The sequence below is a fragment of the Falco naumanni genome, chromosome 5 (genome assembly GCF_017639655.2).
Source record: "Falco naumanni isolate bFalNau1 chromosome 5, bFalNau1.pat, whole genome shotgun sequence".
NCBI classification, from domain to species: Eukaryota; Metazoa; Chordata; class Aves; order Falconiformes; family Falconidae; genus Falco; species Falco naumanni.
The window spans coordinates 25535869-25554828 of record NC_054058.1 but is presented as its reverse complement, the minus strand read 5'-3'; the positions used below and the strand labels follow the sequence as shown (position 1 = coordinate 25554828).

Here is an 18960-nt window from a genome sequence, read left to right as displayed (position 1 = left end):
TTAATACTACTATGCAATCAAGTGGCGTGTGAAAAGCATTCTTGAATACCTGTTGCTTGGGGTTGAACTGCCTGATAACATGTGGTAGGGTCTGAAGAGACTGAACCCAAGTATCTAGCTTTCCATAGTTGTCTCATTGCTGTCTAGATAAGATTGTCTTAACATTTTGAAGGATGTCGACTCTGAGGTGACCTAGTTTATCAGTGTATTGGAACTGCTGGTTCCAAGTGAAAAGTCTTAAGCAGGTGTTAACTCAAATTTATTCTAGCTTTGTTTTCTTGATGCTGCTACCAAGCTTGTTCTGACCTGTGCAACTGAATCTTGCTGGATGCATCAGAGGCTTACAACGACAACCTGGGCTGTCCAGAGTATACTTTGTTCTATAGAGTGCAATACTTGTTAAAGGGGAGGATCCTCACTTATTTGAAGTAATGAAGGGGCGGAAGAACAGGATATTCAGAGCAGTTTAATCAGTCTCTGAACCTCCTAATGCCGCCATTGTTTCTAGTGCTTCTAGGTGTGGTAGCTTACTACAGTTAAAAGCTTTGAATTCATCTGTGTCTTCTGTTTTAAGCAGTGAATTACCAACCTGATGGAGCTGTTCCTGTTAGCAATGGTAGCCTTGCCTTTTATCCAGCACAGACTAATGTTATTCCCAGACCCCCTCAGCCTTACCTTAACAGTCGTGGGTCTGTCAGAGGATCTGCTAGAGGTGGAAGGTCACTGGCTAACTCGTATCGCTCCCCTGGTGGGTACAAAGGTATGTCTGTATCTATTACCACCTTAAAAACTCTTGTGTATTTTCTCTTCAGGTGTCACTTGCAGTATTTGCCCAAACCAAGATACTCTTAACACTGCTGTCTTTAATATTACCAGCAGAAACTGGGATGGGGGAGAGGTTTCCAGTAGTGGAGAGCCCTTCTGGATTAATAACAAGCTTAAGAGGAGGATTGTTTAGTCTCTGCAAATCAGTTGCTATTCTGCTGCTAGCTGAAGTATTACAGAAAGCTTAAGCTGACTTTAAGCAGATACTAACTTGAAGTTCTTGGTAGCTGTGGCCTATTCCACTTTGAAGTGGAAGGGCATTTTCTGTGATACTTGTTTCAGTTACTGGGCTGAAACTGCTCCATACCTTGTAGGAGCATGTACCAGCCAATGAATTGTATGGTTCTAACTTAACAGCAGTTAAGGGTCTGGTAGTATCTGGTTCTAAACTGCTTGCAGCTGCTCTTTGGTAGTTAGTCCAATACCTAAAGAGGCTAAATATTATAGTAGCACCTACATGTGTAACAATAATAGCTAAGCATCTGTAATAGCAGAAGAAAGTATTTCTTAACTTTATGTTAACTTGCTAGATCCAGAGATAAGATTTTTCTCAGCTGTTCTGTGCAGTCCCATTAGTATCAAACAGGCAGCTCTTAAGGTCTCATGTTAATACTTACACACATGTAGTTTTGATACATCCACAGTGGGTAGTTCCGAGTAGCTAATGAAATGCATTCTTTATGGGAGTACTGAGACTGCTTCAAATTCTGAACTAAAGAATGGATGTGTAATTGCATAACTTAATAAACATGGTAATTGCCAAAAGGGAGCTCTAATTGCATTCTGGACTTGTACTGTAAACCAAACAATGATACTGAATAATCAATCTTACTTGAACAGGTTTTGATGCTTACAGAGGTTCACCTTCAATAAGTAATGGCAACTATGGCCAGCTGCAGTTCCCTGGTAGAGATTATGCTGGAATGCCATATTCTCAGAGGGTGAGTATTGACTTTGTTTCCAGTAGCCTTTTGAGCACTATACAGGAGCTAGGTCTCCAATACTGTAGCTTTTCATTAGCTTAACAGGTGAACTATTCCCAGCAAGCTAGAGGTTAGTTTTTTTCCTACACAAAACCCTTTTTTTGGAACAGTAGATGGCAGTTGAAATGGGAAATCCATTCAGACAAGAGTTCAGAGGTCAAAATCTCTGACAGATTGAGTTTTAGTCTGAAGAGAATCTCTGAAATGCAAGCAGATAACAAATAAGGTGTGTTATAATAAGTCTATTTTAATTCGGATTTTAAAGTCAGTACTCAGTGCCTCTGTAGCATAATGAACTCCTAAATGGGACTGAATAGGTGCTTAGGCAAAATAAGTAAAATCCAAAAAACGTGTAAGAAAGCAAAGGATCCTGGTGGGAGGAGGGTCTTCAGCTTTTACATGAGATATATTCTTCTGTACAGACTTTGAACAGACCTGAGGCTTAAGGTATTACTCAAACTGAACTGAGCATATAGTTCAGAAGCTTAATTTAGAGAACCAGCATCAAAATAGGTCTTTACTTTGCAATAGCTTGTATGAAATTAAATTTAAGGTAAATAAGGCTGTTTATCTACATCTTATTTCTGAACTCCATTGTCTAGAATAGAGCTTGAATTGTGCAAATGAAAAGTACTGTATTAGGCCCAACTGTTTTCAGATTTGCTTAGCAATCTTCCCAATACTTCTGTTCTTGTCTAGGATGTTAATTACCAGCAGTGCTATAAAAGAGGTGGGATAACTAGTGGTCCTCGAGCAAATTCAAGAGGTAAGACTAACATCATCTTCCCAGTGGTATGTATACGTGCTTGGGTGTAGCAGATGGAGTGTTACTGTGAATAGCAAGAAAAAGTGTACTACTACTGATCAAATGGATCAAGCTTGGTATAAATTAACCAAGCTAGGTGGAAGCTTAAGTACTGTTCTTAACATTGCATAGCAGATTAACTTCACTATCCTCAGTTTGGTGCCTTAACATGTCAAAGTTCTGACACGGTGGTACCTCACCAGACTTTCTTCACAAATACACTGACTAGTAACACATGCACAGAATGGTTCCAATGCTTTTTCTGGCTTCTTCTGTTAATTGCACAGCCCCCCCTGATTCTAGATAAGTTATCAGATCCCAGAAACCTTGGAAGATAACTTTTTATGAAAAATAGCTTGGGAATATAGCTTTTACTATGTACTTCCATGCTGGAGTACAAAACTGAAAGAAATGTGTAAGACTAGCTGTCTGAATCCAAGCATGAATAGCATGTATTTTGAAAAGTTGTAAACAGGATGATTTAATCCTACTGTATGTGCTGGAAAAAGCTGGATTTAGTATTGTAAGTGAGAAGTGACATGAACAGTAGCTGTAGATTGCTGCTTTGAAGAATAAAGGGAAATGATGGCATACCATGGAAACTGTTTTAGGATAAAGCAGGTCCCCTCAGTCTGAGGGAGGACTCATAGAATGTACTTCAGAAAGAGAACTGAAAGACAAGATTGTGGTGAATTAACAGCTGGCAGAAGTACCCATATTGATGTTAAGATACCACAGCAACTTTAGTTTTATTGGGTATCTTAAAGTGTTTCTTTCCTGTGGAAATAACAAAGGTTTGCAACTTGAGTGTGACTGCTTTGTGTTTCTCAGACCTATTAATGTTTTCATTCTAGACCCTTTTAATGTACACTTTTGAAAAGAGAAACAGCTTCATTTTGGGCAGGGGGGTGCAGAAAGCTTTAAAAGCAATTCTGGTTCTTGAGACTGAAAATATTCTAGCATCATAATCTGATACTATGTAACTCCAGAAGAACAGTATTGATGTTACTTGAAGTGCAAGTTCAGATCTTGAAGGTGACTAAATGACTACTTCATGCTGATACGTGGCAAATAATAAAGCTAAACCTATTACAAGCTACTACCCTCTCCTACTTATTAGTATGAAAAGTAATTGTTTGTAGTTAATGATGGCCTGTTTTGCTGAATGCAAGTGTGAATATAAACCAGCTTCAAAGTTCTGTTCTCACTGGCACCCTCTGACGACTTGCTGTAGCTGAAAGACAAATCTGTTGCAAAGCCTATACACTTGCAGGCATAATATTATCCTTCTGTTATGGTACTCATTAATATCATTTCTAATGATTTAACAGCAGGGTGGAGTGATTCCTCTCAGGTGAGCAGTCCAGAACGAGACAATGAAACCTTTAACAGTGGGGACTCTGGGCAAGGAGACTCCCGCAGCATCACCCCTGTTGATATGCCAGTGACAAGCCAAGCTGCCACCATACTACCAGTGCACGTCTACCCCCTTCCGCAGCAGATGAGAGTTGCCTTCTCTGCTGCCAGAACATCTAACTTGGCCCCTGGAACTCTAGACCAGCCAATTGTGTTTGATCTGTTGCTGAACAACCTTGGAGAAACTTTTGATATCCAGCTTGGTAGGTTCAACTGTCCAGTGAATGGTACATATGTCTTCATCTTCCACATGCTGAAACTGGCTGTAAATGTTCCCCTGTATGTGAATCTTATGAAGAATGAAGAGGTCCTAGTGTCAGCATATGCAAATGATGGGGCTCCTGATCATGAAACGGCTAGTAATCATGCAGTCCTGCAGCTGTTCCAGGGAGATCAGATCTGGTTGCGTCTGCATCGAGGAGCCATCTATGGAAGTAGCTGGAAATACTCCACCTTTTCGGGATACCTCCTTTATCAGGACTAAAATCCAGTGCGATGTTTACAGAAGAGCTGCTCCGAACACCTTGGTGGAGGGGGGTGGGACTAGCTTTGCACTTACTACTGACTTTATAGAAGTTATGTGGTTCCATTATTGGGGGAAATGATGGTCCTGTTATGCAAGGTGAAATCATGGAGTTGGGGTACTGAATCAGCACTAATTTGGCACTTTAATCAGTTGTGATGTAGCCTTGCTAGTAAAGCTGTGAATGTATATTGTTTGCACTTACCCTAAACTGTATTAATGTCCAGCTTACTACACTATTGATTGCCTCAAGTATGGGCTATTCACAATGCCTTGTTGTGCCTCAATAAAACAAGTTAATATGCATTTTAGTATTAATCTTGCCAGTGGTCTTTATTTTAAAAATAAATCAACCAGAGCTTATTCCTGGTGTGGGGTGTACATGCTTATTACATAGAACTGTTATTCAAGTTTCAATAATTCAATGTAAACTATATAGTTCAAATGAGTTTTCTTGGTGGTTGCCATTTTCTAGTGTTCCCTTGATCAAAATGAATTTAACACTTCGTTACCTGCTTCCTTTTTAACTGAACAAGAAATTAGAAGCTAAATGCTACATATTTCTTTAAGACTGCTTACTTTAAATGCATATCCTGTCAAGATCTAGCTTAGTCACATCACCTGTCCTTCAGTAGTGATGTAGTTGAAACTCTTAAACCTCAAAACGGTCACTGGAGGGCTGGCTCACATTGTTACCCAGCTGCAGTGTATTTTGAAGTTAAAACTGATGCTTGTGAAGCACAGATGTGTATGGCTTCCCTTCCCTGTGGGACTTGCATCATATTGTAATGCATGTTATCTCCTTTCAGGGAGCTGCTGAGGAACTTGGTATTTGTAGTTGAAGCCTGCTGCTTGCATTTTAAATCAAACCTGAATGCAAATGCTAGGAAGCATTTATGAAACTACTTTCTTACAGCTAATGGGCTGTGTGACCAGTCTTCAGCAATCTCTCATGGCCTGAGAACTGAAAAGCCATGATAAATCCTTGTTTAAGCTGCAGCATGTCACGTACTATAAAGCATTTCAACGTTCAAAATGGAAGTATGAACTAGTAAGAATGCAGGTCATTGGTTCCTTCTACTTTTAAAATCTTCAGTAGTTTTGGTGTACACAGATGAAGTACTGCCTACTAAGGTAGCTAGTGCAAAAGCCTGACTGGTATCTAAGGATGAACTAGAACTATGCAAAGTAAAAGCAGTTCAGTTATCTGCTTATTTAAATAAATGTGAAAACCTAAATGGAGTAAACATCAGACCTGACACAAAGCTGCTGGTTCTTGGTAACTGATTTCAAAACTTCCAACTTTTAAAACAGTTCTCCCTTGCTACTGTGCAGATGCTAAACCCCCTTGCCTAGCATGACTTCCTAATGTTACTGGCACAAAGATCTTGGGTTTATTCCAAGTTGAGATTTCTTCTTTCGTACAGAGTTTTAAAAAGAGTGATCATACTCAAGTCTTGGTTTAATTCTTTTGGCAAGTTCTGAGATGAGAAGCTTAGGTAGGAAAAAGCTTTAGGCAACCTAGTTTTTACTACTACAGTCAAAAAAGGTCAAGCTTTAACTATTGACTGCTAAGCCTGTATGTTGTGGTTTTTAATGTGCTAATTCTGTTTTTAGCCAAGAGGAGTCTTATTTCTAGAACATTCAATAGAGGGTAGGTGGCAGGAGTTTAACTAGCACCTTTTTTCTTGAACTATTAATTCTCCTTGCATATTAATTGGGTATATGGTAGACAGCCTGAAGTGCTAGGATAATTTTCAGCTTGCAGTAGCTTTTTGGCTACAGATAAGCAAACTTCATTGATTTTCTAACAGGCTCGCAACTCTAGATAATTTTTTTTTTACATGGAGGACTGATGCTGTTGCCCTTCTCCCAGGCTCTCTGTCTAGGGGCTAGTGAATAAGTGAGCCCTATTATATGCATAATGTGCGTTATGCATATAGTGCATTTGGCAGGATATCCCTTGCACTTCAGGCTCCCGTAGCACGGGCTGCTTCATTTAGCATACAGCTTATTCTCCTTGTTTTTATCATATGTACTTGTATGATGAGTTTCCTAAGTTTTAGGAACAGGTTACCAGTACTTTTGCGAAGCTCAGCCTTTGGCAACTTCAAATGTGAATATGTGAAGCGTACGTTGCTTTCTTATGCTCTAGTTCAATAAGTCTGGATAGCTGCTTGATGGACCCACGTTACATTTCTTTAAGGCTAATTTTATTTCTTACTGGCTGATCTAGCAAAGCTTTTTACATACTCTAACTTGCATGTATTTAAGTATTTTGAGGTAAACATCTCAATTTTGGAGATGGTTGTCCATCTGTGTAAGATAGGTTTTTAAATTTCTGACTAAAGGAGTATACACTGTCACATTCAGAAGCGTGCAGATATGATGAAAACTGAAGTCTAATCATTATACCATTCCTTGATAGTAAATTTGGCCGTAAATCCTATAATGGATGTCTTTAAAATCTTCATATTTTTCTAGGCTTTATCAGCCTGAATTGGAATAATCTCTACAGTACCAGATACTTTAAAATAAAGTGTTCGTTATTAAAAAAAAAATACACAACTTGGACAATTTTTTTCCCATAAAATAACTGAAAATATGATCAATTTAATCTTACAAGTTTCTCGTATAGTACCTTCTTAGCCAGAACTGTTGGTTTTCACTGTATTTCTAGCTGGAGCTGTGAACACAGCTTTGGCTAACCTCTGTTATGAAAAGGAAAGTAAGTACAATTGAACAGGTATTGTGATAAAGAAGTTTTCAGATTACACGTGACTCCAAAGGCTAGTACTGAACCTTAAATGCTAAGGCTGTGTTTAAAAATATACTGCAAAAGACCAAGCAAAGCACCTTTTTTTCCCTTACCAATAGCTGGCCGAAATCCACGGGTAGAATTTGCATTTCTAATCTTCAAAATACCTAAACCCCTGACTTTATATGATTTCCCATAATCATAAATACTAGGATATTGATAACTCATTCTTTATGCTTCCAAATTAATGCTTGGTTTTGAAAGCTTCTCAAAGTACTCAGAGTATTTCAGTGCGTTATTTACTCACATGGTATTAGTCTACCTCAGTATGTCCAGACTGAAGATCTAGATCCACACGCTACTTGTGGGCACAGCACGGAACGGGTGAGTTTCGCAGCTTGAAAATATTTGAGGTAACACTAGTAGAGACTGTGTAAACACTGTCTGACTATGTTTTTTTTCTCAGTTTTTAAATGGAGTTGCTTGAATTGTTGCACTGATGTTAGGTGCATAATGATGTAGGTGACAATGCCTGAACTATATAAGGGTGATAATCAGGTCTAATTAAAACATACCAAGGGGCATCATAGTTCTGCTAAATTCCTATTGCTGTCGGCTATGCAAATAGGATACCACCTACATTTTCCCCAGTTTAGTTACCTTGTGCAGCCTGACAAAGATAAACTGCAAGGGTAAGGACCTAACGCTGTTTTTGATTTGGACTGAGTGAATTTCTATGTTTCCTTCTCCAAGTTCAGTGAAATAACAGAACTACCCTGAAATGGGAGGGTGCACAGGTTTTGGCTGGGGTAGAGTCCGTTTTCATCAGAGTAGCTGGTCCGGTGCTATGTTTTCTATTTGCTACCAAAATGCTGTTGGTAACACAAGGATGCTTTAGTTACTACTAAGCAGTGCTTACATAGTGTCAAGGCCTTTTCTGTTTCTACGCTACTCCACCAGCAAGCAGGCTGGGGGTGCACAAGAAGCTGTGAGGGGGCTGTTGTGCTCAGCCATACAAGCTGGGGGAAGGAGGAGGAAGGGGGGACGCTGGAGCTACAGTCTGACATCCCAAGTAACTTATGCATGATTCCCGGAAACAGCTAAACACTTGCCTGCTGATGGGAAATAGCAAATTACTTTCTTGGTTTGCTTTGCTTGAGCACATGGCTTTTGCTTTACTTATTAAACTGTCTGTATCTCAACCCATGAGCTTTCTCACTTTTGCCCTTCCGATTCTTTTCCCTAGTCCCACAGGGAGGGAGGGAGGGAGGGAGTGGCTGTGTGGTGCTCAGCTGCCTACTGGGGTTCAACTGTAACAAAGGGTTTCTTAAAGTTTTCAAAATACGAATGGATTTGTGATTTTTGTGGTTTTTCCAGGTTATGGAAGTGAGAGGAAACCATGAATGATCTACCTGAATTGTCATGTGATTTCCTGCAGCTAAGGAAACCTCCATCCTGCAGGCTGCAGTGGTGGTGCAGAGGATGCCACTGTTCTGTTGTACTGGTTCAGTTTACTTACCTTTTCCTCCCTGACTGGTCTAAGTTATCTATAGCTGCTCCAGCAAAACATTCAGTGGGGGAGATGGCTTCAGAACTTTAACTCTGATCAAAGTCTTGTATCCGGAGGCCTGACATACATTTATCTGCTTGTCATGCAGATCATCCTTGCTAGCGCTTCATCAAATCTATACGTGCCTTCTGAGAAAATTAAGTTTGAGAGTCTTGTGGAGGATACAAGAAGTCTGTTGAGTATTCTAATTGGAGATCTACTGTACCCTAACCGGATACAAATGAGTTAACTCTAGTTATGTGTTTGTTCACAAGTCTCTGATCAACTTAATTTTGTGTCTTGTCTCCTAACAATTCTATTAAGAATGAAAAAGCTTATACATTTGTATCTGCTGACTAAATGTTTCCAGGTGGTGGTATAGTTGGAAAAAAAAGTACTGTGAAGTACTAATTTGGCTGGAGAGTACTAGTTCCTACAGCTTTTGGACTGTTTGGAACTCAGATGAGTAAGGTTTGAGATGGGGTTGATATGGAATGAAGGCTTTATGAGAAGTACAGATCCAATCACTTTGTCATTGGTTTACTACAATGAAGTAAACTCTGTATTGTGAATAGTGGATTACTTTTAGCCTGTAGCACATCACTCAAAGGATCATTGTTGTCTTTCTCATACTTTTCCATGAGTACCTCTTATTAACTACAATTTACAACCAGATACTATCCGAAAGGAGCTTGGTTGACCTGATAACAGAGCAGCTGTTCCACGCCAGCAGAAGGCGTTACACATAGCATTCAGATAAAGCACTACCTGCACTTCAAAACAACCAAAAGTCAAAGGACTAATTTTAAGTAACCAGCAATGTTTAAGGCTTTTCTAGTTTTCCTTCACCTCCCAAAGTTCTTGAATTTAATTGAGTTATCTTGATAGCAACTCCATCAGCAACTTTGTCTGACTGTCATTGAGGTCAAATTTAACGTTGCTTTAAAAATCCTTGGCTTCAGCAACCGAGTTTCAAAATATGATTGCTTGTTCTAAATACTTCCTAAAGCTGTTGTTATAGTGTACCTATAGAGTTCTGGAGCTTTAAAAAAAATTAAAAGTTAAAAAAAATCTTTGCTTTCCATTGTCTCCCCACATCCCTTTTATTCTCATCCCTTTTCTCTATACTTCCACACTAGTGCAACTTGGATTTCATTTACTTATTTTTAATTTCTTTATATATCACTTATCCCTTTCATATTGGGTCTTCTCTCACTAGTAGTGTTAGACAGTTGAGAAGAAAATCTCAGAATTCTACCTCAGATTCTTTATTTTGCAGAGTAGCAAAACAGATCTAAAAAAACCGCCCAACATTCTAATTCAGTTCTATATCCATTATTTTGAAGTAGAAGTAGCCCAAAACATTAACAGAATCTTTGCTCTAACAAAAAACTATACAAATTCTTGCTTATATGTGGTTACTTTCATCCTGAAGTTTTTGAAATTACATAAAAATATTTCCATTAATGACTAAAGTTATTTTTTGAATAATATAGCCACTGGTATCTATGGAGATTCATGTTTTACAGAAAGAAGTATCACACACACATCAAACCCTGCACACAGACTAAAATGCTTGTAACAATACTTCCACAACTAAATCACTGCTGACATATTACAAAGGAAATAAGCATTGTTGAACTGGATGTTACTTGCTTTAGAGACTTGCTGGCATTGCCTCATTGATGGCTGTGTGCAGAAAAAGCAGGTCTTAAAAGCAAAATCTTAGGTGTAAAAACTTTTTCACTTATTTTGTAGTGAATGTTGTGTGTTAAAAGTGCCATTTTAAAATACAAATGCTAAGTGCAATAATATGATTTAAAAAAATTTAGGAAGATGTAAAATAGCCTTTAAACATATTTTGTTCTTTATTGATATGTTTTACATCACAAGACTAAAGTCCTTCAAGAAATGAATTTCCTAACTTTTGAAGTTATCACATTAGCACAGATGAATACACAGAAACAGAATAAAACAGAACTGTTTTTAAACTGTCCATAATGCTAATTTGGGAAAAGGAAGTACAGATACAACACTACAAGTATTTTAAAGTAATTTGTTTTAGTATGATACATGATCCAAGGTCTTTAAAATGGCAGTTTTCACTGGAGTAGTCTTATTTGCTATCTTAACCATAAACGAAAAATGACAAAGAATTACCATAATTAACAATATATGCTTTTTTACGCTCACATTGTGTTTATAATTACTGAACATACCTGAACATCACCTGCTTCTAAGAAGAAGAAATGAAAAGGTGAATGAAAGTACCTACAATTTCTTGCTACATGCTGTACAGCTGCGTTACTGGAGAACAGAAAGACAGTTCTTGAGTGATAATGATCAGGCGTTCTGCTCCATCACTTCAAAAAGTGATGAAAACCACAAGACAGTGCACAGTCTCCAAACGGTAGACAGGTATAATTAATTTTTACAGCTAGATTCTTTTTTAATTATCAGAAAACTTATTAAGGGACTTCTTTTTATGAATTCATTATAGTATTAGCTGATGTAACATTTTCCTTGTAAACAATTTAGGAACTGAAGTTACTGAGTGGCAGTAAAGATGTTGTGGCAAGCATCACCGTATAGTCCCCTTGGTTAGAGCAGGGTATCCCTAACCATAAATGGTACTCCTGTGCATTCAGCATTGTCAACAGTATTCTTCAGTATAGGTCAGGTAATATGTAACTTGAGGGAAGTACTGCTGTTTTCATAATTGAGGAGCAGTAACGAGAAACGACGTTTTATACTGTAATTACAATGAACAAATGACATATTGTCCAGTTGTATTCTTAAGGCGTCTATAGAATGATCTTGTAATTGCCTTTGCATTTGACTCTCCCAAAACACAGTGAATCGGGGATCCTCAAACTTTTTAACCAGGAGGCCGGCGCGCAGATGCAGTGGCAGGCAGTCATCTGCGGCTGCTTGGTTGCCCCCCCCCAACCCCCGGCGGGGGGGGGTGGGGGTGTCTGTAAATACCGGGGGCTGGATTGAGGACCCTGGGGGGCTGTATCCGGCCTGCGGGACATAGTTTGAGGACCCCTGCAGTAAATAGTCTTTCTGTTCTTTCTACCAGTTAATCACACATCTCTGGTTTGTAAATGTTACGTAAAATATCACCTGCAGAAGTAACCAAAGGATTTGGCTCTTTAAGATCATTATTAGTGATGAGGGTTTTCTTGCATGCTGTTGGTCTGTGAACTGCACCTTTGATAGTCATCTTACGGCTGCATGGATATTTAAACCTTCCTTTGGTTCATCTGCACATTCTAGGATCTAAGGGGAAAAACAGGACAGAGGTGGAGAATCACAGCGGGGCTTGCAGTTAGAAGTGGTGTCTGTATATTCCTGACAGCTGAGCGGTAAGCACCTTCCACCCACTCTCACACACAAACACCATTAAGATAAGCAAACCATTGCCAGGGTCTACTACTCTACCTAATGAGGACAAGTATCACCAAGAAACGTGCTCAGAAGCATACTAGGAATTACGATGTGTGCCCCAACTACATATTTTAGGAAGCTCGTTGCAGCAAATTTCTGTCTTCTCGCATGTTTCAAATCTTGCCCAGCTGCACGTACCTTAGGTACCTGGGCAACTGTGTGAGTAACGCCAGTTCTCCACCATGGAACTGGTATCACCGCTACGCAGCCTTGGTGTTCTCACTTTAATTCCTGTGCAAACAACTGACATAGTAGCAAATGCAGAACAATGAAGCCTGGTATACAAGCTGAAAAACTACTAGGAATAATAATAATAAAAGGTAAACTGTTAAGAAGGAAAAGTAGGATTATTGGGGCTTCTTTAAGTATGTGCTGGCACAGAGGGATGGGGCGGGGCAACCAAGCGCCTTGCGGGACCGGTGCGCCTCGGCCAGCCCCGCCGGGCCCGCACGGTGCCCGGAGAGGCCTCAGCACGGCTGCGCCAGCCCCTGCGCCCCCGGCAGCGCCGCCCCCTCGCGGCCGCAGCTGCCCGGGCCCGCTCCCCGCCGGGGTCCGGTGCCGCAGGACCCGGCTCCCCGCTCCATGGCCGTGACAGCGGCGGTGTACCATCAGCCGAGCCCCCTGCTGCGGTCGGAGTACGGGGCAGCGCTCCCGCATGCAGAAGAGCGGCCAGCCGGCCCCCCGCCCCCGGCCGCTGTCTCCCTCAGCTCGGGGGGAAGCGGCGGGCTCCGCGGCCCCGGTTCCGTACCGCGACATGGCCGCCCCCGCGGCACTCCGGCGTGGCAGCCGGCCCCTAACCCCGCCCACCGCCGGCCGTCCCGGCTGACTTGTGTCCGTACAATAAGATGGCGGCCACCTCTCGCCGACCCCTGCACGAGGCCAGAAGGCGGCGCTGCGGCCGTAAAGTAGTGCCCGCTTCCCGATACCCAGCTGTCGCAAACCGGTGAATGGCTCTGGAGAGGGACCGGGGGGGGTGGGGGACACGAGCCTGGGATTGTGGCCCGGGGGGGCGGCGGCGCTAGCGGCGACGGCTCCGCTTCCTCCTCCTGCCCCCGGGGAAGCGCTGCCTGCCGGCGAGGGGAGGGCAAGATGGATCCCAACAGGATCATCCAGGCGCTGAAGGGCACCATAGACCCCAAGCTGCGCATCGCCGCCGAGAACGAGCTCAATCAGGTGAGGGGGCGGCCTGCCCCGGCCGGGACCCGCCGGCGGCCTGCCCCGCCCCCGCCCCGCCGCGCCTCACCCCGGCCGCCGCGCGGCACGGGGGCGCCCGGCCCCGCCGCCAGGGGCGGGGTGCGCCCCCTCCGCGCCGGGGCGCCGCCACCGCCCGGCCGCCCGCTCCGCTCGGCAGCGCGGCGCCGTGAGGCGGGGGTCGCCGCGGCGCCGCCCTCCCCGTGCGCGGGTTGCGGGCCGGGCCGGGGGCGGCGGCGTCCCCCGGCGGAGCGGGCCCTTCCGCGCCGGCTGTCAGCGGCCGCCCCGCCGCGCCGCTGGCCCGGGCGCTCGGCAGGGCCGGGCGGGGACGGCCTGGCAGCGGGACCCCCGGCCGGGCTCTGCCGGCTACCGCTGCCTCCGGGTGGCGGCGGGGAGCGCGGCCGCGGTGCGCGGCGGGCGGGCTGGGTGCCCGCACGGGGCTGCGTGCAGCGTTGCGGGAGCGGGGCGCGCCGCAGCGGAGCGGGGCCGTGTCCCCTCGGCGTGGCCCGCGCGGTGGCGGTGCGGGACGGGACGGCGCTGCTCGCCCCCCGCGCTGCTCGCCCTGACTCCCGCGGCAGGTAGCAGTGGCGCTCCGGGGTTCGTTTAGTCCCGTTCAGCACCGTGCCAAGTACAACTTGGAGGAAGGCACGTTAGGCTTTCACGGGTAGTATTTGTCACAGCACCCCACGGTTAGTGCAGCGGCAGCACCCGCTGAATCAGAACGGTGACCATAGTCGGAGCTTGGACGCTTGCGAAAAGAGACGGTTCCCTTGCACAGCATGAGTAAAGCTTTAACCTCTACACTTGGATGGAGTATGTGATCATCAGGACATGGATTTCATGAGAATCGGCTGTCAGGAATTACTGCTGCTTCAGGATTGCTCCTCCGGCTTAATTTTCTATTTAGGCAACTTAAAACTCCTTCTGAATTAGATAGAGCTAATCCTTGCTTTAGCAATTGGCAAGTTCCTTTAGTAAATCAGTGGATTAAGTACTGGACATTGAGAATGTTCTTGGGGATAGTTAGATAAAAATGCAAACCTCTTTTTCTTTATTTGGCATAGTTACTTTAAAAATTCATCGGTACCTATTTTTATCCTTGCTGTTGAGGACTGAGAGTGAAATTGCAAATATTTGTTAGCAGCCTGTTGTGCAGGAGTCAAAACTACCGTGATAAACTGCTGTGTGTTTGGCAGGCTCAGAACAAAGAGGCAGCCGTCTGGATCCTGGGTCCTACTCCTCATTATGTCAGTTTAACATCACCAAAAAGTACTGTGAGGCTCAGGAAGAGTTCTGAAAGCATTTTAAGATCGAGACCTGTAAAATGTTTTAAGTTTAAGGGATGGATAATGCACTTCTCATGAAAGACTCAGGTTTTTGATTCATGAGTGTAAGTGTATTTATTGAGAACAGGTGGAGACACAGATTTTTATTTAAAATAGCTGACACGTTTTCGCTGTTACAAAGAATGAATCTTGAAATGAAGACATACCTATTATTGTGTAGGCTTCCTGTTACTCAGTGAAGCATGATGTATCTGACTGACATAACGTACTGAAGCAGTGCTGGGTTTGACATGACTCTTTGGATGAGTGGAACAAAAGTGCTCCTGGGGAACGTGGCTTAACCTGGGTCTGTGACATCTTGAAACCTTTCAGTGCTTTGAAGCAAGACTTCAAAGCGACATACCAGACTCCCATGTATCTAATGATAATGTTGACATGTCACTGTGTTCCTGTAAGTACTGGAGTCCAGATGCTGTTCTAGCATTTATCTTGTTCTAGCGAAGGAACAAATCCACCAACCATATAGAAAAAACTCCAACAGTATGTACTTGGAGTGGTAATAGAACACTTGACTGAACAGAACAGGGCTCACCTGTTTCTTCTGTGCAGTACTTAAAGTGATGCTGCTCATCGTACATACTAATGGGTATTGAGGTAAAACTTAACTTGTGTTAGCCCACCTGTGGTGTACGTTTGCTTTCAAGTTTGAATGTAGATAGTGACGGGAGCTTCCCAGAGAGTATAAATCCTACTAGTCCACCAATACAGCACCTCTGCATAGGCACCTCATTGCTTGTACCAATACAGCGAGTCCTTCAGAACAATATAATAGTCCCAACTCCCTAATTTGCTTGCAACATCGAGTGTAGGGAATAGAGTTAAAACAAATGAAAGCTTGCTCACCTGTAAAAAGCCCCAGCATGTTTGAAAATGCCTCTTTCTCTTCTGTATGTTCCTGAACCTGTGTAAAGATAGAGCTAAGTCAGTGAAGTTGCTTTCTGCCTTTTGGGTTAACGTCTAACTGCATTCAGAAATGGAATCAAGATTCCTTATTTTATTTTTTCCCCTTACTGCATTTATTGGAAGGCTGTTTGTGAATTTTCTTCCTCACACAGCTAGAAACAAGTGTTGGTTTCCAGCTGAAATTAGTTTACAGTCCATTTATATCCATTTGTGCCAGTCTTACTTCTTAACCAGAATAGGTTTCTTGGTACCCTCCCTGACATATTTGTTAAAGGCTAATGCTTACCGGCCTGTTTTCCTAGCCTCAACAGACTGTATTTCCCTTGCCTTATCATAAAAGTGAATTTATGAAATTAGTAATAGGTGAGCATAGCTCTTCTCTGTGCTCATTTCCTTTTGAATTAATCTTTCGTCTGCAATCTCATAATTTGTGTTTGCAGCATTCCAGAAAGTCTCACACTGAATGCCACCAATACCTCATTTGATACATCCTAAAACTACAATTACCTTCTTTGTGTCCAATGTCTACATATTTCTTCTCACTGAGTATACAGAGGTCCTTTTATCTTGTGGTTGTTCCTTTCTAAGAAACTTCAAACTTTTAGGAGAAATTCCTGTCATCCTTGAGTGCATACTGTGTACTTTGTCCTGTTACCCTACTCCATTTTTGTTGGTGCAGTTCTAAAGATCATTCAATTCTTTGTAGGATTTTTCTGATCTTTCTCCTTGGATGATGCATGCCACTTCTGAGTCATCAACAAACTTCACTTCTCTCAGTGACCTGAACACAAATGTAAATGTGGGATTTGTCAGGAATGTGATTCTTGATAAACTGAAGCAGTAAATTCCTGCCAGGTCAGCAATCTCTATCATGTAACTGCTGTCATTTCCCCTTTAGCCTGTTGATTTTATAAGTGTACACATCTTTCCATACCCCTCTGTTTTTTTCATGTGTCCCTCATTTTTTTCTTCAGCTGTCAAATCAGAACCAGCGTGCACTTCGTGATCATATTAATCAATCATACTGTACTTACTAGAACAGTCAATTGTCATACCAATTTCTGTGCACCTTTCTTTGGTATCTGTTCTAGGCTGTTACTGTTAGGTCTGCCTCATGGACTTCAGGAGCTTTTGCTGGTTTTAATTTTAATTTTTTTTTAATGGCTAAATTCTGCTTTCACGTGCCAGTTCTTAGAATGTTGTGGAATATACTGTCTGATTATGTGAACACACAAAGTCATTCTGATACCAGTTCGGTTAGGGTCACCATACAGTTTTAATGCATTTATCTTCATTGGCTCAACCTGCTGTAGTAGATCTCTTTGGCCTGTAACAAAGGGGAAAATAGGAACACAATTGCAGAAATACAGCTGTTTCTTTAAATGTTGAGAAGGAGCTGCAGAATTTGGCTTTGACAGGAACTGAGTAGCAGCGCTGGAAGAAGAGAAAGAAGTGTGAGAAGATTGCCCAAAAGCCCAAGAGTCCAGAATGAAGTTGGGCTTCCTTCAGCATCTTCCACATGTTCATTGAGGTAGTAGGCAGGGGTCTTAAGGCCACTCTGAAAGTGAAATGAGTACCTCATGTTACCTAGGGGAAGGAATCTCAGATATTTATATTGAAGACCAGTTTAATAAGGAAGTTGACTTGCATGATTAGAAGGTCTGTGGAAAGCGGGGTTTGTTTGAGACTGGATGAATCTGGCAGCAGAACCCACAGAGGGAAGAAGCTCATGTAGGTTCTTGCACATGCTTCTTTTCACTCTCTACAAAATCATTGTGTTTTCCCTTCCCCAAACAATACCTTTATGTGTAGACAGGGAAAGGAGAAAGTGTCTTTTGAAGTTCTGGTTTGTTTTAATAACTGTCTGTGACTGACAGTGTAAAAAACAAGAGAGAAAATACTATTAACAACTGCAAAAATATTCCCGAGTGTGACACTGATGGAATTTCTAAGTAACAGATTTTCAGTGCACAGCAAAGTGAAAATAAAACTTTGTAAACCAGATAGTTAAGCATTCAGATCAAATGTATGTAAACCTTAAAATAATCCTTGTAAACAGTTAATTGCGTATGTATTCAAGGTACAGACTTCCGTGTGTTTGTCTTTGCAAATAGAGATGTAGTGCCTTGCTATTTCAGCAATTTTTATGTGCCATACTTGGATTCAGAGGTACAGAGAATGAGATATTTACTGCTGGTGAAGAAGGATGGTCTTAGCTTTCCCTGCAGAACCTGAGGGAAGACCCCAGTTTTCCATATCCATTGTCCTAGATTGTTCTGTTGTTCTGCAGGGGAAGAAGCACCTTCCAGTGCCGTTCTGCACTGAACCACTGTGGTTGCCATGAGCGCAGTGGTAAGGTTACTGACAAATGTGGTTATGGAGCAGTTGCTTGCTGTAGGCTTTAAACGCAACAGCAAGCAAGACACAAGAATGCTGCTTCCTGAAATGAGTTCAGTAGTATATAATATATGATAACCTGAAAACAAAACTGGAATGTTAGATGTGAAAAGTGTTTGATTCAGCAGGATTCACTAGGGGATTTTTAAACTATATTTTTCCTGCTTAATCTCTCACTGCATTCTAGTCCTTTACATGTGACAGCGTTCATCTTGTTTTTCAGTGGCCCATCTGAGGCTTTCTTGAGTCTCATCTGTTCTATATCTAATCAAATAGAAGAGGAAATAAGCAAAAAATGATGTTTTCTCAGTTTTTTTGAAGACTGGAACTGTGATGTTGAAGTGGGAAGGAATACATGTTAGGCCAAAGGTGAAAGGACAGAGTGCAGAAAGCTGTGCAGCTGCGGAGCCCACCCTCAGACAGCAGACACAGGTGGAATAAGATGCGTGGGAACATATGCATCTCTTCTCCATTGCTGTAAACTTACCCAGGTGTATCTTACCAATGCTGTACGCCTCTCCCAGTTTAGCTGCTACCTTGCACATTGCTCTATCCCATCCCCTTAATCTCAATGGAGGCAAAATGAGATTTAGTTGGTTTTTAGCATAAATGCTCTGATCTGTGATCCATGCAAGAGCAGACAGTGTATGTTTTACACAGCTTTAAAATAATAGTTCTGTGTAAGTACTCAGTGAAAGTTTATTTTCAAAAACTTTTACTTTCTCCTTCAAAATAAATATATGCCCCCATCAACTGGCACCTTCACAGAAAGTTTTACCAGATCGCAACTTGTGAATTCAAGGCAATGTAATTA

The 18960-nt window shown here is 42.3% G+C and overlaps 2 protein-coding genes across 10 annotated transcripts in view; both read left to right on the top strand.

Moving 5' to 3' along the window:
- CAPRIN2 (caprin family member 2) overlaps positions 1–4858 on the top strand; it is a 34649-nt gene extending 29791 nt beyond the window's left edge. For 4 of the 6 annotated variants that reach the window (XM_040596202.1, XM_040596204.1, XM_040596205.1 and 1 more), the window contains 4 exons: positions 575–760; positions 1666–1766; positions 2508–2574; positions 3945–4858. In XM_040596202.1, the coding sequence (XP_040452136.1) occupies positions 575–760; positions 1666–1766; positions 2508–2574; positions 3945–4513 (923 nt within the window). In that variant the 3' untranslated portion in view covers positions 4514–4858. The remainder of the gene's footprint in view (positions 1–574; positions 761–1665; positions 1767–2507; positions 2575–3944) is intronic. The other 2 variants (XM_040596207.1, XM_040596203.1) reach the window with 1 other exon arrangement.
- Positions 4859–13147: 8289 nt separating this feature from the next.
- The window catches only part of IPO8 (importin 8), a 50854-nt gene continuing 45041 nt past the window's right edge, over positions 13148–18960 (top strand). For 2 of the 4 annotated variants that reach the window (XM_040594877.1, XM_040594881.1), the window contains exon 1: positions 13287–13482. In XM_040594877.1, coding sequence (XP_040450811.1) covers positions 13399–13482 — 84 coding nt within the window. In that variant the 5' untranslated portion in view covers positions 13287–13398. Of the gene's footprint in view, positions 13253–13286; positions 13483–14000; positions 14190–18960 lie in introns of those variants that run through there. The other 2 variants (XM_040594879.1, XM_040594880.1) reach the window with 2 other exon arrangements.